The sequence below is a fragment of the Talpa europaea genome, assembly GCF_964194135.1.
Source record: "Talpa europaea genome assembly, chromosome: 10".
NCBI lineage: Eukaryota > Metazoa > Chordata > Mammalia > Eulipotyphla > Talpidae > Talpa > Talpa europaea.
The window spans coordinates 24,238,809-24,256,474 of NC_140077.1; the positions used below are offsets into that span (position 1 = coordinate 24,238,809).

At 46.0% G+C, this 17,666-nt stretch overlaps 1 protein-coding gene across 1 annotated transcript in view; it reads left to right on the forward strand.

Moving 5' to 3' along the window:
• Nucleotides 1-1,614: 1,614 nt before the first annotated feature.
• SORBS1 (sorbin and SH3 domain containing 1) overlaps nucleotides 1,615-17,666 on the forward strand; it is a gene marked incomplete at both ends in the record, with an annotated part of 115,844 nt that continues 99,792 nt past the window's right edge. Inside the window, 3 exons of the mRNA XM_084245423.1 lie at nucleotides 1,615-1,624; nucleotides 7,347-7,415; nucleotides 11,873-11,995. Coding sequence (XP_084101549.1) covers nucleotides 1,615-1,624; nucleotides 7,347-7,415; nucleotides 11,873-11,995 — 202 coding nt within the window. The remainder of the gene's footprint in view (nucleotides 1,625-7,346; nucleotides 7,416-11,872; nucleotides 11,996-17,666) is intronic.

Here is a 17,666-nt window from a genome sequence, read left to right on the forward strand (position 1 = left end):
CAATGAGCAAGATAGCAGCCCAGAAGGGAAGCCAGTGCCCGGTTTCAGCGTGTGAAAAGGGAAGCTAAAGCATGTCTCCTTTTGCAGACCCCCATTCCTGACCTTCACCTTCTTATTACAGAATTCATGAACCAGGGAGTTGATTTCCTCCTCCTCATTGCTTCTCATACTTTAAAGTGCATAGGGACCAGCTGGAGATGTTGTTAAAATGCAGATTCTGATTCAGTTGGTATGGGGTTGTGTCTGAATTTCTGCATTTCTAATAAGTTCCTGGCTGATGCCAATGCTGCTCGTCTGCAGACCACACTTTAAAATGGCAAGGTTCTGCATATCCCGAAAATTTGCTTTTCAGGTTATGTGACCTTCCAATCTGTTCAACTAGGCCTTCCTATTCAAAATATTTGCAAGACCTGTACTTTGAAAACTGCAAAACATTGCTGAAATTAAAGAACTCTTCAAAGAAGGGGGAAATTGTTCATTCTCATAAATTAAAAAACTCAATATTGTTAAAAGTTATTTCCTCTAGATTCATCTATAGATTTAACACATCCCAATAAAAATTCCAGTAGGCTTTAATTTTTGCAATAGAAAAAGATGAGTACTCTAAATTTTATATGAAAATACAAAGGACCTAGAATAGCCAAAGAGTTTTTGAAAAGAATGAAGTTTGGAAGATTCCCATAGCCTATTTCGAAACTTACAAATTTATAGTAATGAAGACTGAGTTATTGGGTAAAGACAGATCAATGGAAAAAGACTCAATCTAGAAACAGACTCACATGGCCACGGCCAACTGCTGTTCAGAAGTCTTTTGCTAAAGGAAAATGTTTTGCTAAAGGCATAAAAGGCTACATATACTGTGATGTCACTTACATAAAATTCTGTGAAAGGTAAAACTATAGTGACAGGTCAGTGGTTATTGGGGATTTGGGATGGAACCATACCAAATGGAAGGCTATCCATTTGGATACTAGTGGTCAGTAGATAGGATACCTTCCCAACTCCAGGCAGAAGGTCAGGCTGTTTGGGTTCCTGTATCAGCTCTGCCACACAGGGAGGCAAGCTATTCTGCTCTCCATGCCTTAGTTCCCTCCTCTCTATAACATGATATTAGGGTGTGGTTGTGAGGGTTAAATGAATTAACATGTTGAAAGCATTTAGAACATTGCCTTGTGCATAATAAACTATATGTAAGTGATGATGATAATGATCATCCTCTGATAATCAGTTTGTGTTGTGATTTTACCTTTCTCCCAAAATTTGGTTCTCTCCTGCACCCTCTCCTTAACCCACCATGCACTCATGTAGCTTGAGGTTTATAGAGCTGGAAGCGATCTCAGCTAGTATCTAAGCTAAGTAGGCCATGATTGAGACCCAGGAGGCTGAGTGATGTGCCCAAGGCCACATTAGTACTGGGCCCCAAGAACCAGCCACCTGGCCAAGCCACTCCTGGCTCACCCTTTCATCATGGGTTATCCAGTGTTTGCATTTTTAATGTGAATCAGAGGGATTTATCTGGAACCTGCCACTCATCAATTCCATTGTGTTTTCCCCTTTGTGTTTCCACAGAGCAGTTCAGAGCCCCAGCTGCAGAAGACTTGCTCTGTCACCACCATGAGCTCTGGTAAGTCATTTTAAACCCTGTCTTTCTCTTCCTGACAAATCTATAAAACCAAGCAGCTTTACCCATATTTCCCATGTGTAGTGAAGGCCCAAACTGTGTGTCCAATCTATGTTATACACTTTATACATACCACATCCTAATCTTTATAATAAGCCCCTTTGCTCTCCATTTTAAAAAACGTATCAAGATATAATTGGCATACAATAAACTGCAAATAGTTTAAGCATACACTGATAAATTTTGACATATATATCTACTTCAGGGGTATATTTTAATCCTGTGACTGCAGCAAAAGTAAATAGATCTACCATAATTGTGGAACTGATCCATCACTTCCATCATCCAGGCTGGTAGAGCAAGCTTGCACACCTTTTTGCCATGCCTTTGATAGTTAAGAGCAAGACCCAAACAGATGACCAATTTTAAGTGTTTTCAGTTTAAAGCTGGGGTAGAAAGCGTGGGGAGCTGTTCATTGTAGAGCCAAGAGATGTCAGTTTTCCTGCCCAGAATTCCAGACAGAGAAGCTTCCATCTGGAACTTTAGTCCATGCTGGCTACTGAGCATGCCTTGGAGCCTCCAAGACCTGCAGAGGGCGTGGGGGAGGGGGTACCCAGTGCACAACTTATTCATGGGTCTGCTAATCCCACATTGTTTCCAGAATGATAGGAGACCTCTGCAGACTGGCAAACACAGTGTGTGCGTAGGATGGAGGAGGGTTCCAGTGAAGCAGCTCAGGGCCACACCCTGGCTTCTTCATGCACACTCATGGTGTGCATGAACTTGCATTCTTCTCTCTGCATTCTCCTCTGTAAAATGGACATCCTGAAAGCACCAGTTCATGGGGATTTTGCACTGTAAGGATTCAATGGGGCTCTAAGATACCAAGGAAGACTGTGTCCAAGGCATGGCCAGTGCCCCATCCATAGGTTGTCAGCTCACATTCCATCTGGCAGCGAGGAACTTGGCTGCCACTGTTCCTTGAGCACCTTTACTGTGCATGAACAGTCCACCTTCCTCCTTCTCCCTCCAGGTGAACTCAGCACTTCTAGTAAACCCTGCTTAGTAACTCTGTTTTTCTTTTGTTTGACTTTTTGTGTTAAAGTAGGCCTGGGTTTTTTTTTCCCCCCTCTCTTTTCACCTTTTGCTCTGTAGCCTGAAATTTTTCATTCTAATATCAGCATTCACCTAAACTGGCCTTGCCACTCAGGCATTAAGAGAGGAAGGGAGGGGGCCCCACAGGAGTGTGAGGGTGTGGAAATACTGGTGGGACTGCTCCCTAGGCTCTCTGGGGTGTGGTGATGGAAGAGGCATTTCATTAGAAGAGTCCAAAAAATCTAGGCCCTTTGACCCAAAAATCCCACTCTTGGGAATTTCTATCTTTATTTGAAGGAAACAGAAGAATCACCCCCATGAAGGTGGGGAATGAATAGTTTCAGTATGTGTATTCACTTGATGGAATATTATGCAACTGTTAAAGTGATCATTTGGGAAAAAGCAGCTACATAGAAAACATTTGTTTTAACCTTTGTGGGAAAAGCATCACGAAAACGATGCACCCTTTCATTCCTGGTTTGTACTAGGTCGCCCCTGCCTGAGGGAAGTGCTTTGCCAGGATTATCTCATGTCATTCTCCTGGCAAGCCTACAAAGGTGGACATGGTTTCCCACCCACCTTCTATATGTGGGGAAACTGAGGCCCTAAGGGTATGAGATCACCTGGATAGTTTATCTCAGAGCTGAGCAGACCCAGGCTGTTGGACACCAGATTTCTTCAAGTTCAATTATTATTTTTAATTAAAAGAAGAATAAGAAAGCATGGACATGGGACTGGACTACATGGCAACCTCGAGACTCCCCTGGGCTAGCTGGAGGAAGCCCAGAGCAAGGCCCCCAGGCCTAGAAGTGAGGCTATCAGAGGACTTAGGCAGGTGCATGGGAAAGGGATAGTTCAAGACAGAGCAGATGGGCTGATGGAATTCATCATGTTACTTTCACTTGGATTTCTGGCCTTCCTGCCAACACCCTCCTCCCACCCACCCCAGAGATGTAGGTGCAAAGGAGTCCTTTGCATCCAGGGAATTAGCCTTCATCTGTGGATCGGGGCAGCAAGCAGTACAGAACTAGTGGGGCCAGCGTCGAAGGGCCAGGCCACTGTAGGTTGGGGTATGGGCAGCTCCTGCCGTGTGTGGCAGTGTCCAGGCTGGCCTGTCTATGGTGTGTTAGGTCATTAGTCTTGGGAGGCTGATTAAGAACCTGACTAGAGTGACATCGTCTCAGCCAAATGAACGACCGAGTTTGGAATGGGCTTTCGTCCCAGCATTTGGAGAAACAATATAGGTATAAACCAGGAAACCAAAATACTTATCCCTGTTGGGGACCAAGAAAATCAGCTATGGGGTGGGGCGGACCACAATTCAGATCCCAGCTGAGTGATCTTGTATGCCTGGCATCTTCTCTGAGCCCTCAAGTTTCTAATCTATAAAATAGACGCTCCTAACTCCTAGTGGCAGGTCTTAAGGATGAAATGAGCTGCTGTTTATGGACTGCTTAGCGTAGATCCTGAGATCCAAGCAAAGAAACATATGAAAAACCATGGCTGTTAGGATTCCATCTATGGCTCAGCTGGTTCTTGTCTGTTAGGGATTGTGGACTCCTAGTGAGTCCTGGACCTGGAACGCGACGGTGAGGGAAATCAGACATGGGGGACTGTCATGTCCTGCATGCAGTAAATCTTTATTGTCTTAGTGCTCATTATATACTATTTTAATTGCAGCAGGTGTAACATCAAAGCATACCATATAATGATAACACATATGAATGATTTGTCTACTTTCTATTATCTATTTACTTCAGACAGTAGGGTACCAGGTGGTTAGTTCTCACCACATAATCTTATCGCCCCCTAGCTAGAGCCTGGGAAGTCCGCTCATTATTTTTGTTATTCTCAGACTGTGGAGATGTAGGGGCCTTACTCCACGCAGGTCACTTTCCGGGCACTCAACACCAAGTCCTGTCACCCAGAGGTTTTCCTCCGAGACACATGTGTTTTCACATGCCTTAGGGACGCAGGTCAAGGCCCTTCTACTCACTGCGCGGGGTCTCTCCCAACAAGGGATCATTCCAGGCATTTGGCTCAGGTGTCCCAGGTAGGCAGGGTCTGCCCACCTGCCGCCTTGTCGTCTCTGGCCTACATCTTCAGTTTTGAGATAGAGAATTTAAAAAATTATATTCCACACAATCATTTGTATATTTTCTGAGGACTTGGAATATAATTTTCCCTCTTGGTAATATAAATGATTGGATTTCCAGAATAAACCCCAGTGTTTTTATTTTCAAAAGAGGAGAAATACAGTGTATTTAAAGTAGAGGGATTTAGAAAATCATACTGCATTTTTCTGTTTTGTTTTCATCAGCCTTTCAGCCTGGGACTTTTTTTCTTTCTTTTTTTTTTTTTTTTAAAGATTTATTTATTTATTTATTTATTTATTTATTTATTTATACAAGCACTGGGTACATTCAGAAGCGCAGGAGGGTGAGAGAATTCACCAGAGCCAGAGCGGGGAACAGAGCAGGCAGACTGATGAAGTACATTGCTGAGGGGAGCAGCGGGCGGCAGGAGAGATCTGCGTGCTATGTGGGACCCTCACACGGCGGCCAGGGATCAAATCAGCGCTGCAGAGGCTGCAGGCAGCTTCGCAACCCAGCGCTCAACTGCTGTGCCACCGGGGAGACCCCTAGATCCATACTTAACTGCATACACAAAAATTAATTCAAAATGTATTAAACATCTGGACATAAAACTGAAATCATAAAAAACTCAAAAGATAAGTAGGGGACACATCTACTGCAAAGATGTATTTAGAGACAACATCAATGGCAAAGATAGTCAAAGGGAATATAAACAAGGGGGATAGCATAAAAGTAAAAAGTGTTTGTACCTCAAAAGAAACTACCATAAAACAAAAAGACAACCTATAGATTTATAAAAAACATTTGCACATTACACATCTGACAAAAGACTTATTTCCAAAATACATGAAGTACTTATACAACCAAACAACAACAAAAAAATCCCAATCAAAAAATGGGCAAAATAACTAAACAGACATTTTTGTAAAGAAGACATTCAGATAGACTATAGACATATGAAAAATTGTTCAACAAAATAAAGTAGAGATCCTGTATGATCCAGCAATACTTCTGTTAAGTATTTATTTCACAAATATGAAAAACATATGTAAAAAGACTTATGTAAACTTATGTTCACAGCAGCACTGTCCACAGTTGCCAAGTCATGAAACTCACCCAAGTGCCCAATAATAGACAAATGGATAAAGACATTGTGGACTGTATTGTCAATGGACTATTACACAGCTATTATAGAAGATGAGGTAGTGATTTTTAGGGGACAAAATAGATGGACCTTGAGGTGATTGTGTTCAGGCAGCCTGGGACTTTTTAACTCGGGGGGGGGGGGGGGCCTTGGTCAGATCAAGGTCTAGAAAGTGTTCTGAGGATGCAGACTAAGGGCTGGGGTGGGGAAGGGACAGGAGGGAGACAAGGGCAGGCAGTCAGGAAGCCCCGTCCTCTCTGGGTCACGATACAAGAGCCTCAGCTGGGGCAGTGACCAGTGAGGAGGTGCAGTGTCTCGAGACACTTCATGGGAGGGACAGCCTGACTTCTGACTTTGGTGATGCAGGGTGGGGGACGTTGTCAAGGAGCCTGAGACTTGCGTCCCTGTGACCCCATTCCAGAGGCATTCAAGATGGTATTAGATGACTGGATAGCCCTTGGTCGGGCTGAAGGTGTCATATTGAGAGAATTAAAAATATTCTTTTTAAGATAAACTCACGCAATTTGCAGCAACATGGATGGAGCTGGAAGGGATCATGCTCAGTGAAATAAGCTAGAAAGAAAAAGAAAAATACTGGATGGTCTCACTTATAGCAGGAATTTAGAAAACCTAAATAAGGGACCCGGAAAAAGACTAATTGCAATGTAGTAAAAATCAAAATCAACAAGCAATTATAGACCAGAGACACTATAGTGGGGGGCAGGGGAAAGAGAAGTAGGATTAGGGTCAGAATGTGGGGGGAGGGTGGGAATTGTGTGGGGAATATAACCAGGATGAAAATGCATGCATTGTGCAAAAATGAAAAGTGATGTAAGAATTATAAAAATAAAATAATTTAAAAAAATGCAAATGCATTTTTACAAACACAATGATGGACAATGAATAATGTTAAACTTACATCCTCAACTTGTAGGTGTTTTTCGTGTTGATGATTCTTGAAAGCATTATCAGCAATATGAATGTATTTAAATGTGTAATAGGCAACATGAATTTCAAATTGAAATTCTGTTAGTAAAGCAATGTATGAATCTCTGAGAGCATATTCTAACAAAGCTGAACATAACTAACATTTTAATATTAAAAATTAATGTTTTTTCATATTAAAAAATAAAAATATTCTTTTTAAATGTCAGAAATGAAGCCATAGCAAAGAAGCCAAAGAATTTACATCACCCACCACATACTTCATCCTTGCTTTTGCATCTCCTCCTGGTTCAAGCCACACCGTGTTCTGAGAACTCTCCCCAGGACCCCAGCGGCCCAACCCCAGGCCTGAGAAAACCTGCATGGCGCCAGCACTTCCTGCCAGGTGCGACCCTGTAAATGTTGGCCAGATGTATCACCTGTCTGTGCTTTTTCTTCCTTTCAGAATGTGATGTTGGTGCCTCTAAAGCTGTGGTGAACGGGTTGGCACCAGGAAGCAACGGGCAAGACAAAGGTAAGGCTCTTGAAGGGAAGCCTGGATCGGCACAGGAACGTGTTTCTAAGGAGGAGCAGAGTGTGTCAGGCTAGGCCACCCCCTGATAGGGACAGTCATGGGTCTACTTCCCTTGCTGATTTTCTGAGACCGTCAGCTCATTCTTGCTTGTCCTGAGTGTGAGGCTACCTTTTCCCGCTGTGAGTTGACATAATGAAGACAGCCCCTGTCTTGCCAGATGCCGCAAACAGCAAACAGGTACCAGCCTGAGGCGTGCCTCACACCTGGCGCCTGTGGCCTTTATTCGCCTGCACTCTCCTGAGCCCTGTCTCACCTTCACCGGTTACAGTGACCGTTGGCCAAATTGACCCGGAGGCAAGATCCTAAACGTCTGAAAGATGTTATCTCGGAGGCATTAGCTTTATGCACTTCGTCTGCTATTTTCAGTCTTAAAAGATGTTAGGACCAAAGCTGGAAGGGTGAAATGAATAATAGATGAGACAACCTTTGAGGTCCGCTGGTCCTCTCCTCCTGACCCTTGCAACATGGTGCCCGAGTGGCAGGCAGTCCAGCTCCCCTGTCACCTCTGCTGTGTGGTGTGAGTTGGAGTGAGGTGCATCCCGCCTCCTCCCTCATAGACATCTTGGGGGCACTGGGGCGGTCCTTGTCTTCATAGGTATCTGCAAAATGAGAGACTTTGACTATCTGATGCATTTATTTCTGAGTTATTCAGACTCTGGGTTCCTGGCTTCTAGCAGTGCTCAGCCAGCTAAACTTTCTGGTGTCAAAAAGGAAGTCCTGTTGGACATTTAAACTAGAATGCCACATTTGTCAAGAATAATTTCAGAGTTTGCCATGTTTGTTCTTTGTCATTTTGATCTAGTTCTGCCAAGTATTCCTTTCAAAACAAGGTGGAAATCTGGGAAATCTGGGAAGTGGGAAGAAGGAAATGAGAAGGCAGAGTGGGGGTTTGGGGGGCTGCTTGGGAGGTGACTGCCTCTGGGCAGGAGGTGACCTGCTGCTGTCCTCTCCTTGCCTGCTTGCTCTCCTGCCTGGCCACCCTCTTGGTGTGGGGCTGTGCTCTCAAGGGCATGGACAGTCTCTGCTAAGTTGGTCTGAGAGCATGCTGAAGGCATTGCCGGTGGAGTATTTAAGCATCCGTGAGCCAGGGAGGACGTGGGGCTCCAGTGCTTTTAAAGCTTGTGTGCTGCCGACCCTATCCCTGTGAATTCATCAAAAGAGTAGATTGCAGGGTTGTTTGGGGAGGGAGGCAGGGGAGGGAGTCCACTCCTTGGAAAGACCATTGGTTGGAAAGGAGGCAGCTGTCACCTGAAGGTCATCAGGGTGGCCTAGGGAGGTCACTGAACCAGGTGCCTGGACAGCTGAGCTCCTGTCTCAGCCTCTTCACTTGAGAACTGGATGGCTCTGAGCTGTTCTCTGAGCCTCTGGCCTCTTCTCTGAAAATCGCCACAAAATCCCTTACCCAGCCAACCTCCTGGGTGGTTCTCAGGAGCAGTCAGTAGGATTGCTCTGGAAGCCATCTCAGCACATGCAGTGTTGTGAGGTTGGAATCGTAGCACATGAGCTGCCTTCTCTTTGTTTGCTGCCATTAGAGGGCCAAGGGGAGGCCTCACAAACAGGCTTGTTGTGAGAAGGCTTTGGGAATATGCTCACCATTGAGATGCCAGAATCTGGGAAACCTGTACCAGGACTCAAGGACAGCAGCCTGCACCACACCTAGGTGGTGATCCCAGCTCTGCATCCCTCAGCTGGTGCCAGCATCCTGGCCCTTGTGCTGCCCAGAATCTTGAGCATGCACTTGAACACTTGGCAAACTCTTACCCAGAGAAGGGTGAGCTTAAGCAAGACCATCTGCTGCCCAACAGATGGGGTTCTGATTTGCTTGGGGCCAGAGGGCTGTGGTTGTCAGAGCAGGCACAGGACCCCTGAGTTAGGTTTCTGGGGAAGCAGGTGTGATGGCCGAAAGAACCAGCAACTCACAAACTTGTTCCTTCCTCCTTCCACTCATCTGGGGCCAGTGAGCCTTAGCACTTCTCCGTGGAGTCCTCACCCAGTGCACGCTCCCCAGTGTTCTCCCAGGGAGCCCCTTGGGCCCTGACTGCTCTCCCCCACCTCCATTTGCCAGACCATCTGTGTTGCTGTAAATCTCTTTGTCCGGAGCCTTGGCAAGTTCCTGGTGTGGCAGGAGGCACAGACCAGCACTGACCAACTGCATTTGGTGACAGTGGGAGGGGAGCTCTGCTGTCTTGGCACAGAGCTCTGGAGAGAGAAAGCAGGGTATTTTACATGACTGCATCTGCTCCTCTTCGTGTTGTTCTTGTCATGTGGGTGACTTCCTCCTATTGTCCTGCCCAGTTCCTCAACTGCCTGAGTGTTTCCCAAATGTTTTCTGGGTGTTCCATTTACCCTTTTGTGTTTTCAGCAACTGCCGACCCTTTACGTGCACGCTCTATTTCTGCTGTTAAAATAATTCCTGTGAAGACAGTGCAAAACTCTTCAGGCCTAGTACTCCCTCCAGGTATCTCTCCTTGGGTTGGATTCTCTTTCTAATGTTTAGCAGATCATGCATGGTTTTCCTTTCTTCTTTCCTTCTAACAAAGACTTGGAGGCTTAATCCTTGCATGTTTAGGAGACATTCCCTCCACTTCCTCTGCCAGCCTCCTTTCTGCCTGTGTCTGTGTGTGAATGTGCGTGCGTGTGCGCGCCTTTTCTGTCTACCGGCAAGTGTGGGGCACTGAGGGCTGATGCCTTGCCCCTCCCCTGCTCAGAAGGGCAACCCAGAGGCTGAATGTTTCCTCTGATGGGTGTCTGAGCCGCTTGGATTTCTAACACTCTCCCAATACTTTATTACAACTGCAGTGTCCCCAAGAATTGATGTGTTTGCACAAGGGAACCTCTGAATTGGGTTGAACTTGAGGCAACTCTCTTAGATGCTAAACCTAGACATGCCTCAGATGCTTTCTGTGCCAATTCCCAGAGCATTCCCTGCCCTCCCCCAACTTCAGCTGTGACCCCTTCTTGCCTCTCCCCTCAAGGAAGGAGTGTCATTCGGGTGTCAGCTCCAGCCCATAGCTTCCTTGTATACAAAGGAGGACCCCGGTGACCCAGGTGGCTCTTTTTCCAGTGGTGCCCTCAGGGTTTGGGCAAATCTGTGTATCCAGAAACCTATTGATGGGCTGGATTTGTCAGTTTGCACCTCATCCTTTTGAAAAGACTACGCATCATTTTCCCAATAGTTTTGTGATGTCAGTCTCTTCTCCCCTTGATAGAGTTGAATAAATCAAATGCTCCCCAAGGCCACGGGCTGCTCTGCCATGTTTTTGTATTTTTGTGATCCACTTTCAGTGGAAGTGATGCTGATGGAGCAGATGTGTTTCTGAACACTAATGGTTCTGCCTGAGTGAGGAGTGAGGAGGGTTTGCTTTTCTCTGTCCTGACAATCAGGAACCGGCATGAACTGGACATCTGAATCCCTGTCCTGCCCGGTGCTCACTTTAAACTTTATCACACAATCCCAGACTTGACAATTTTAGGTCAGAGATCCAGGCTGTGCTGTGAGCAATTAAAAAACTGAACCATGGGATTCAGTTCAGCTCAGCTGCGCAGCAAGAATCATGCAGCGTGTGTGCTTTCTGAGCAGTTTCTCGCCTCCCCAACACAGGTTTTCCTGGAGGATGGGCATCCAGAACTTTGAAGCCTATTTTGAAATCCTTCTCAGTGGAATTCTGAAAGATGATCTGGGTCTGTTATTAGGCCATTGTGAACTGTAAGAGAGGTCAGGACCACATGAAGCCTCAGCCTGGGGTGCAGCAAACCCCTTTCACCGAAGGATATAGCATTTCTAGGCCGTTTTCTTTGGTGTGAATTTTCTCCATTAAGTTTGGAATGCAAGGCTGTCACCCATGATCTTTCTCCCCAGGCAGCATATCCTGTCTCATTATTCAGGGTCTTGACTGCCTCATGCAAGGTTTTCCTTTCCTCTTTCTGTTGGAGAGCTGCGAGGAGCAGAGCTTCTCCACAATAACCACCTATTTCCCATGCTGCCAACCCACTCTGGTGTGAGAAGGATGGTCTGGGAGCTTGAGAAATCTTTCATGAACTCTGTCTTAAACTCTGCCTTACTAATTGGTCAGAAGTATGCTCACCAACCTAAACCTCATTTAATAAAAGGAATCAACCTGCTTTCACTTTGAATTGTTTTCAGCTGATACTGTAACTCATCCATTGACTCAGAGCTCACTGTGCTTCCATTCCCCCTAACCTCATGAGTGCAGTAAGCCTCTGGAAGTACGACTTGTCCCTCCACCACCGGCAGATTAATTTTCATTCACCACCAGACTCTTGCTTTCGCAAGGTTCATCTCATTCCCCATCTGTAACAAGTTGCTGGCTGACTGTTGCTTTAATCCTTCAGGAACCTTGGATTCAGCCTTCTCTTTTGGATTCTTTTCCTTTCAGACATGGATCCTGCAAAAATCTGCACTGGCAAGGGAGCCGTGACTCTCCGGGCCTCCTACAGGGAAATCCCGATCAGTAGTCCTGTGAGCCCTCAGGAAACCCCGCAACACGAAAGCAAACCAGGTACCCTAACTGGCAGCTGGGGGAGGCATTCAGGGGCACATCAAAAAGGCAGGAAACTCCAAGTGCTTTTGCTCAGAAAGATGTGAATTCATCAGCTGCCTCCTGATTGTCCCAAAGACCCCCAAGGGCAGTCCGCTCCTTGTCCCTTCTGAGACAGGTACTGGTTAGTGTCATGAACTGACAGATACATATATGCTCCAGGCACAGCAGCCACTGTTATAGGACAGGGAGAGGGGCAGCCCAAACCCCGCAAACCTGCCTATTTTAAATGGGTTCTGCCATCCGCCGCATCAACACAAAACATAGGAGACTTTAATGGGAAGGAACTTTAATAAAACTAGGAAACAATACAGGTAAGGCAAAGAGACTAGTTTCTAAATGAAGCACCCAAAGTTACCCATCCCCTCGTGGGTAAAACTCCATCCATATGGGATCGGCCCAGAACAAGGCCCCAAAGCCTACTACAAGTCTAAAGCATCTTCCAGTGGGGACCCACAGAAAAGGGTCACAAACAACCGGACAAGCCCGGAAGGAAAAGAGCAAAATCAACATCCAGATAAAAGCTGCCATGGTCACCTCCCCACGGGTCTCACCCACATCTGTATCACCCAGTCCACGACCAAAAGACAAGCGCTGTTTCTTCACATGTTTCTAGGCTCCACGCGCCTCCTCCAGGTCTCCTGGCTCCATCCTGCTTCCTTCCTCAGTCTCTTCTGCAGCTTCTCCTCTTCCTGCTCAGCTCCACCCTCCCTTGGGTGGGGCAGGGAACCTCCCCCTTTCCTGGGGACCACCCTGTTACACCACCACTATTGATTTGAGCATTTGAGCAGATGAGCAGAGACCCCAGTACCGACTCAGGGGCTCTGCAAACTGTGTAGGCAGAGATGACTTAGGAGCACCAAGAGTGAGAGGTGAGGTGGGCTAGCGGTTGGGCCCCACTTCTGAAAGCTGGGCTGCGACCTCTAGGCAAGGCTGGAACTGGAGAAGCAACCAAGGCGGGCAGTCAAGTGCAGGTGGCTGACCTGGCTCCCAGAACAGGGACAGGGCTCTTGCCTGGGGAGGCTACTTGGCAGCCAGGGAGCTGGGTCAGGATAGCCGTTGCAAAACCAGTGCAAATGAGCCCCGAAAGATGAAGGAAACCCAGCTGAAGCCCACCTTCCCATCCTGGTACATCACTTGAGGAAGCCTGGCTCTAGACCTCGAGCAATGGAAGCTGGTAAAGCTGCATTCATGCCCTACCCCCACCACCTATTGGCTGTGCGGCCTAGGATGAGGTATCAACTCTAACCCTAGGGATCCCGACTACAGAAGGGCTTGGTCAGAGCATTACCGTAAGGGTGTATTTTGCAGGGTTTGCACTATGCCTGGTGGCATGGAATGAGCTGCTAGATGTTAGCTGCTGCCAGCAGGTTATGATCATGATTCTTTTAATCTCAAGAAAGGACTCTTCATGGCCCAGATGTTCTCAGAGTTAGAAAAGGCTCTCTTGCTGTGTGGAGATTTCTGGACCTACTAAACATAGAGCTTCCATATGATCCAGCAATTCCACTCCTAGGTATCTACCCAAAGGACACAGAAACATCAATTCCAAAGAACACCTGCACCCCTATGTTTATAGCAGCACTGTTTACAATAGCTAAGCTTTGGAAACAACCCAAATGCCCAAAAATAGATGACTGGGTCAAGAAGATGTGGTACATATACACCATGGAATATTACTCAGCATTCAAAAAAGATAAGCACATGCAATTTGCAGCAACATGGATGGCGCTGGAAGGGATCATGCTCAGCGAAATAAGCCAAAAAGAAAAAAATACCGGATGGTCTCACTCATAGCAGGAATGTAGAAAACTTAAATAAGGGACCAGGAAAATGAATAACTATAAGAAAGTGAAAATCAGAATCAACAAAAAACTATGAACCAGAGACACTTTTTGGGGGGTGGGGGGCGGGAGGGGAGGGATTGGGATCAGAAAGGGGGGGGTTGCAACTGTATGGGGAATATAAAAATAAAATTTATTATTAAAAAAAAAAAAAAGAAAAGAAAAGGCTCTCTTTGCGATTCCTCAAAGCGGCTGTCATGGGTCAGGGTGGCCTCTCTCCTCTCTGAAGGCAGTAGTTACTTCTCTCACTTTCATTGTGTCAAAATCACCTGGAGTAAAAGGGCCAGTTCCTGTGTCCCAGGCATCGTATTAGAACTTGATCCCACTTATAGGTCTGAGCTGTGGTCTGAGGCTTTGTGTTTCTGACAAGTTCCCAGGTCATGCTGAGGTTCTAAGGACTACCTATAAGAGCTGTTGCTCCAGGGAAAAGGAATTTTCCCTCCGTGAAGGAAATCATGGAGGAAATAAGTTGGTAATGACCCTTCTTTGGAGCCAGAAAGGAAAGGAAGTGGGGCCCACAAATCCTTTTGGAGGGAATGTGGTAAGATATGATGTAAAAGGATAAGATGGAATTCTATGTGGTAGAGATGTCAGTGCCCAGCATCCTGGAAACTGACTTCTTCCTGTACCTGCCTCCTGCAACAGGTGCCCAGGTGGATGCCCAAGAGCAAGCCAGGCTAGGCTTTGGGCACAAGCCCCTTTCTCGTAACATTGACCCTGCAGAGACTCAGAGAGGGCCTTTGTGGCCTCCAGGACTGCAAGTTGAAAGTCGCTTGTTGGCCCTTTATTCCTGAATCCACACCTACCTGACTCTTGCTCCGCTACAGTTTGTCTTTCTCATCGCAGGAAAGAAAAGAGAATGCGGCAAAATAATCTCTTCCTAAAATCAGTTTACTCCAGCCCCTCTAGGCCTCACTAGAAGATCCAACTCCCAAACTTGAGGTTGTTTGAAGAAGACAGAATTCTAACGCATAACTTAAAGAACAAGAAAGATGTTACCTGAACCACAGCAGCCCCATAAAATGACTTACAATGTCCCCTTGCTCTGTTGCTGAAGAAGTGAGCAGGAGTGGAGGGATGGGGGTGGCCTTAAGCTCCCTCTAGTGGTAACAGTGTGACACTAACAAAATGCAAATAGTACTCCCACCTTTTGTAGGATTTATGAAGCTGTCTTTAGTCCCAAAATAATCCTATGTCTTATGAATTTCTAACAGATAATTTGGGTGACAAAGATCTTGTTTTAAAATGCATATAGTCTGAAGAGTTAAGGGATAGCTATCAGTCATTCACACCTTAGAATAAATTAATTTCACTAGGTTATTTTTCTCCTGATAAGTCAAGATCATTGAATCCATAGCAACAGACATTAATTCCATATTATCTATGTGCCAGGTGCTAAATGAGACACTAGCAATTGTGAAGAGCAGCGGGGAGAAGAGGGAAAAAGAATAATTCTGAGTGAATTAGGTCAACACGGAGGGCAATTTGTTGCAACAGAAGCACCAGTTGCCCCCCCCCCCCCCCAGGGGCTGTGTTTTCTGACTGTGGGTAAGAGACAACTTTGAAACCCATATGAAGTATGTGGGCAAGATGGTTTCCAAGCCTTTCTAGTTCCAAAATGCTCTGTGTCTGTGGGAAGGTTGGGAATTAAGCTTGCACTAACAGAATCCCATTGGCCGGGGACTTCTTCAAGATTGCACAGAGGGTAGTTTGGGTGGAAAGGAACAGCTGGATTTGAGTGGTAGTAAGTAACCGTGCTGATTAAAACTATAGGAAAGTCTGGAAGGAATTAACATAAGTGGTGAGGTTAAAAGACGATGTGCCTCTCAAGATGAGCCCTTCAGGACTAGTGCTCTCCCCGCTTACAGTGCTGCTTGTTGACCAGGGTACTCCTGGGCTTCTCAACTCTATGTCCTTGGCATTCCCCCGCCCTCCTCTCATCTCTGCCTCCACCTGGGCAGGAGGGCAGCTTGCTGGCCTAGGACCTGGGACACCCCCCCACCCCCCCACCCCCCACCCCCGCCATGGGCTTCAACTGGACTCAGAACTCAAGTGTGAGCCATCAAGTGTCTTTTGCTGAGGACTGGCCCACATCCTACTCCCAGATGTCCTCCACAGATAGCTGATGTCAGGGTCCAGCTCCCACCCTTTCACCGGGGTCAGCATCTGTTCCCCAGCTGGCCTGTCAGCCTTGCTTTCTGGCTTCACCTCTTCCATCTGTGGAGCTGCTGGTCATTTGCCTGGATTAGAAGCTCCAGTCTTGTACTACTGCCAGCACCTGTGTCTTGATCTCTTTCCTTACATGTCTTGATCTCTTTCCTTTCCATGTTTCAGAAGTGTCTCCTATTTCCAGTTCTTGCTCCACTTCCGTCCTCCTATGAGAGACAATCTGGCTCCCAAATCACAGTCTTCTATTGAGGATCGACTCTGCCACTTACTGGCTTTGTGATGTGGGCAAATTACTCCACTTTAGAGAGCTAAATTTCCTCATCTGTAAAATGTGGGTGATTCTAATAGGCTTAATGGGATTCAACAGGCTCTTTCATACCAAGATTTAGCACAGAGCCAGGTGCAACGTAGGTGTTCTTTAATGATAAAGAACCATCTAGTTACTATAGCACAGGGGCCCATTAGGCCACAAAGGCCTGGACTAGTGTTGTAGCAGTGAGAATGAAGAGCCAGGCCCAGAGAAAAGTGCATTTGGAAGAGTGAAATGACAGGGCTCAATGCATTGTATTTAAGGACCATGGAGAGGTAGACCCCATACTGACTAGGAAGGGCCTTTCCTAGTTAGCTAGGAGAATAATTGTGGCACTTGATGTGGTAGATTTTTGAAGGGAGTTGAAAGGAATGTTGAATTCCTTTTTTTTTTTTAACATGTTGAGTTTCTTGGCAAGGTGAAGACTTTTAGGAAGAAATTTCTAATAGGCATTTGGAAGTTGGGAGCCCAGGTTGTGAGTTCAGGAGCCACCTGTACAAATGAATCCTGAAAGGATGGAGATGCTCTATGAAGAAGAGTAAGAGACAGCCCTCAGAGTTGCTCATTTTAATCAGCCTCCAGACTTCTGTTCTAAAGTAGTAGCTTGATTCTGGATCCCTGTCCAGCCTCCTAATTTCCAAATGTGGACCTTGGATTAAGATCAGAACTCCCTGGAAAGAACTGTATTAGTCTTACTCGTGACTCCCTGCTTCTGGGTGAAGCCTTATTACCATATTCCTGTTCCTCATATAATTGCCTCCCCAGGTCAGAGAGTTTTTATGAAAGAGGAGACAGGGAGCCTGACCTGGCCGTGGGTGTGACACCAAACTTCCTGTCTGGTACAGCCAGAAGACCATTAATCCCTGTGTTCTGAATCACAAGCCAAGTCCTTAAATTTTGTTAATTTTGTGCCAGTTGGCTTTAGTCTTTCCTGCCTGATTCTCAACTGTAAAGTTAGCTTTGGGCATGAAGTTCTTGGACCTATAATCAACTCATTTCCTCATGTTTACTCTCTAGAAATGGCAATAACAAAAGAATACTCTGAGAAAATTAAGAATGAATCAATTAGTTATTCCCCACCCCCATTAACTCAGTCCTTTTTTATGAGCCCATGTATGAGCATTAAGGCCATATGAGAAGTTGGAAGGAAAAGTCCCCACAAGAGAACACCCTCATTTCTCCATCAGCAAAAGCTCAGGGACTCCCCAAACCACCCTCAAGTCAGATAATTTGCTAGGATTTATGGAACTCATTGGAATCCTCTATACTCATAGTTATGGTTTATTACAGGAAGAGAATTCAGGTTAAA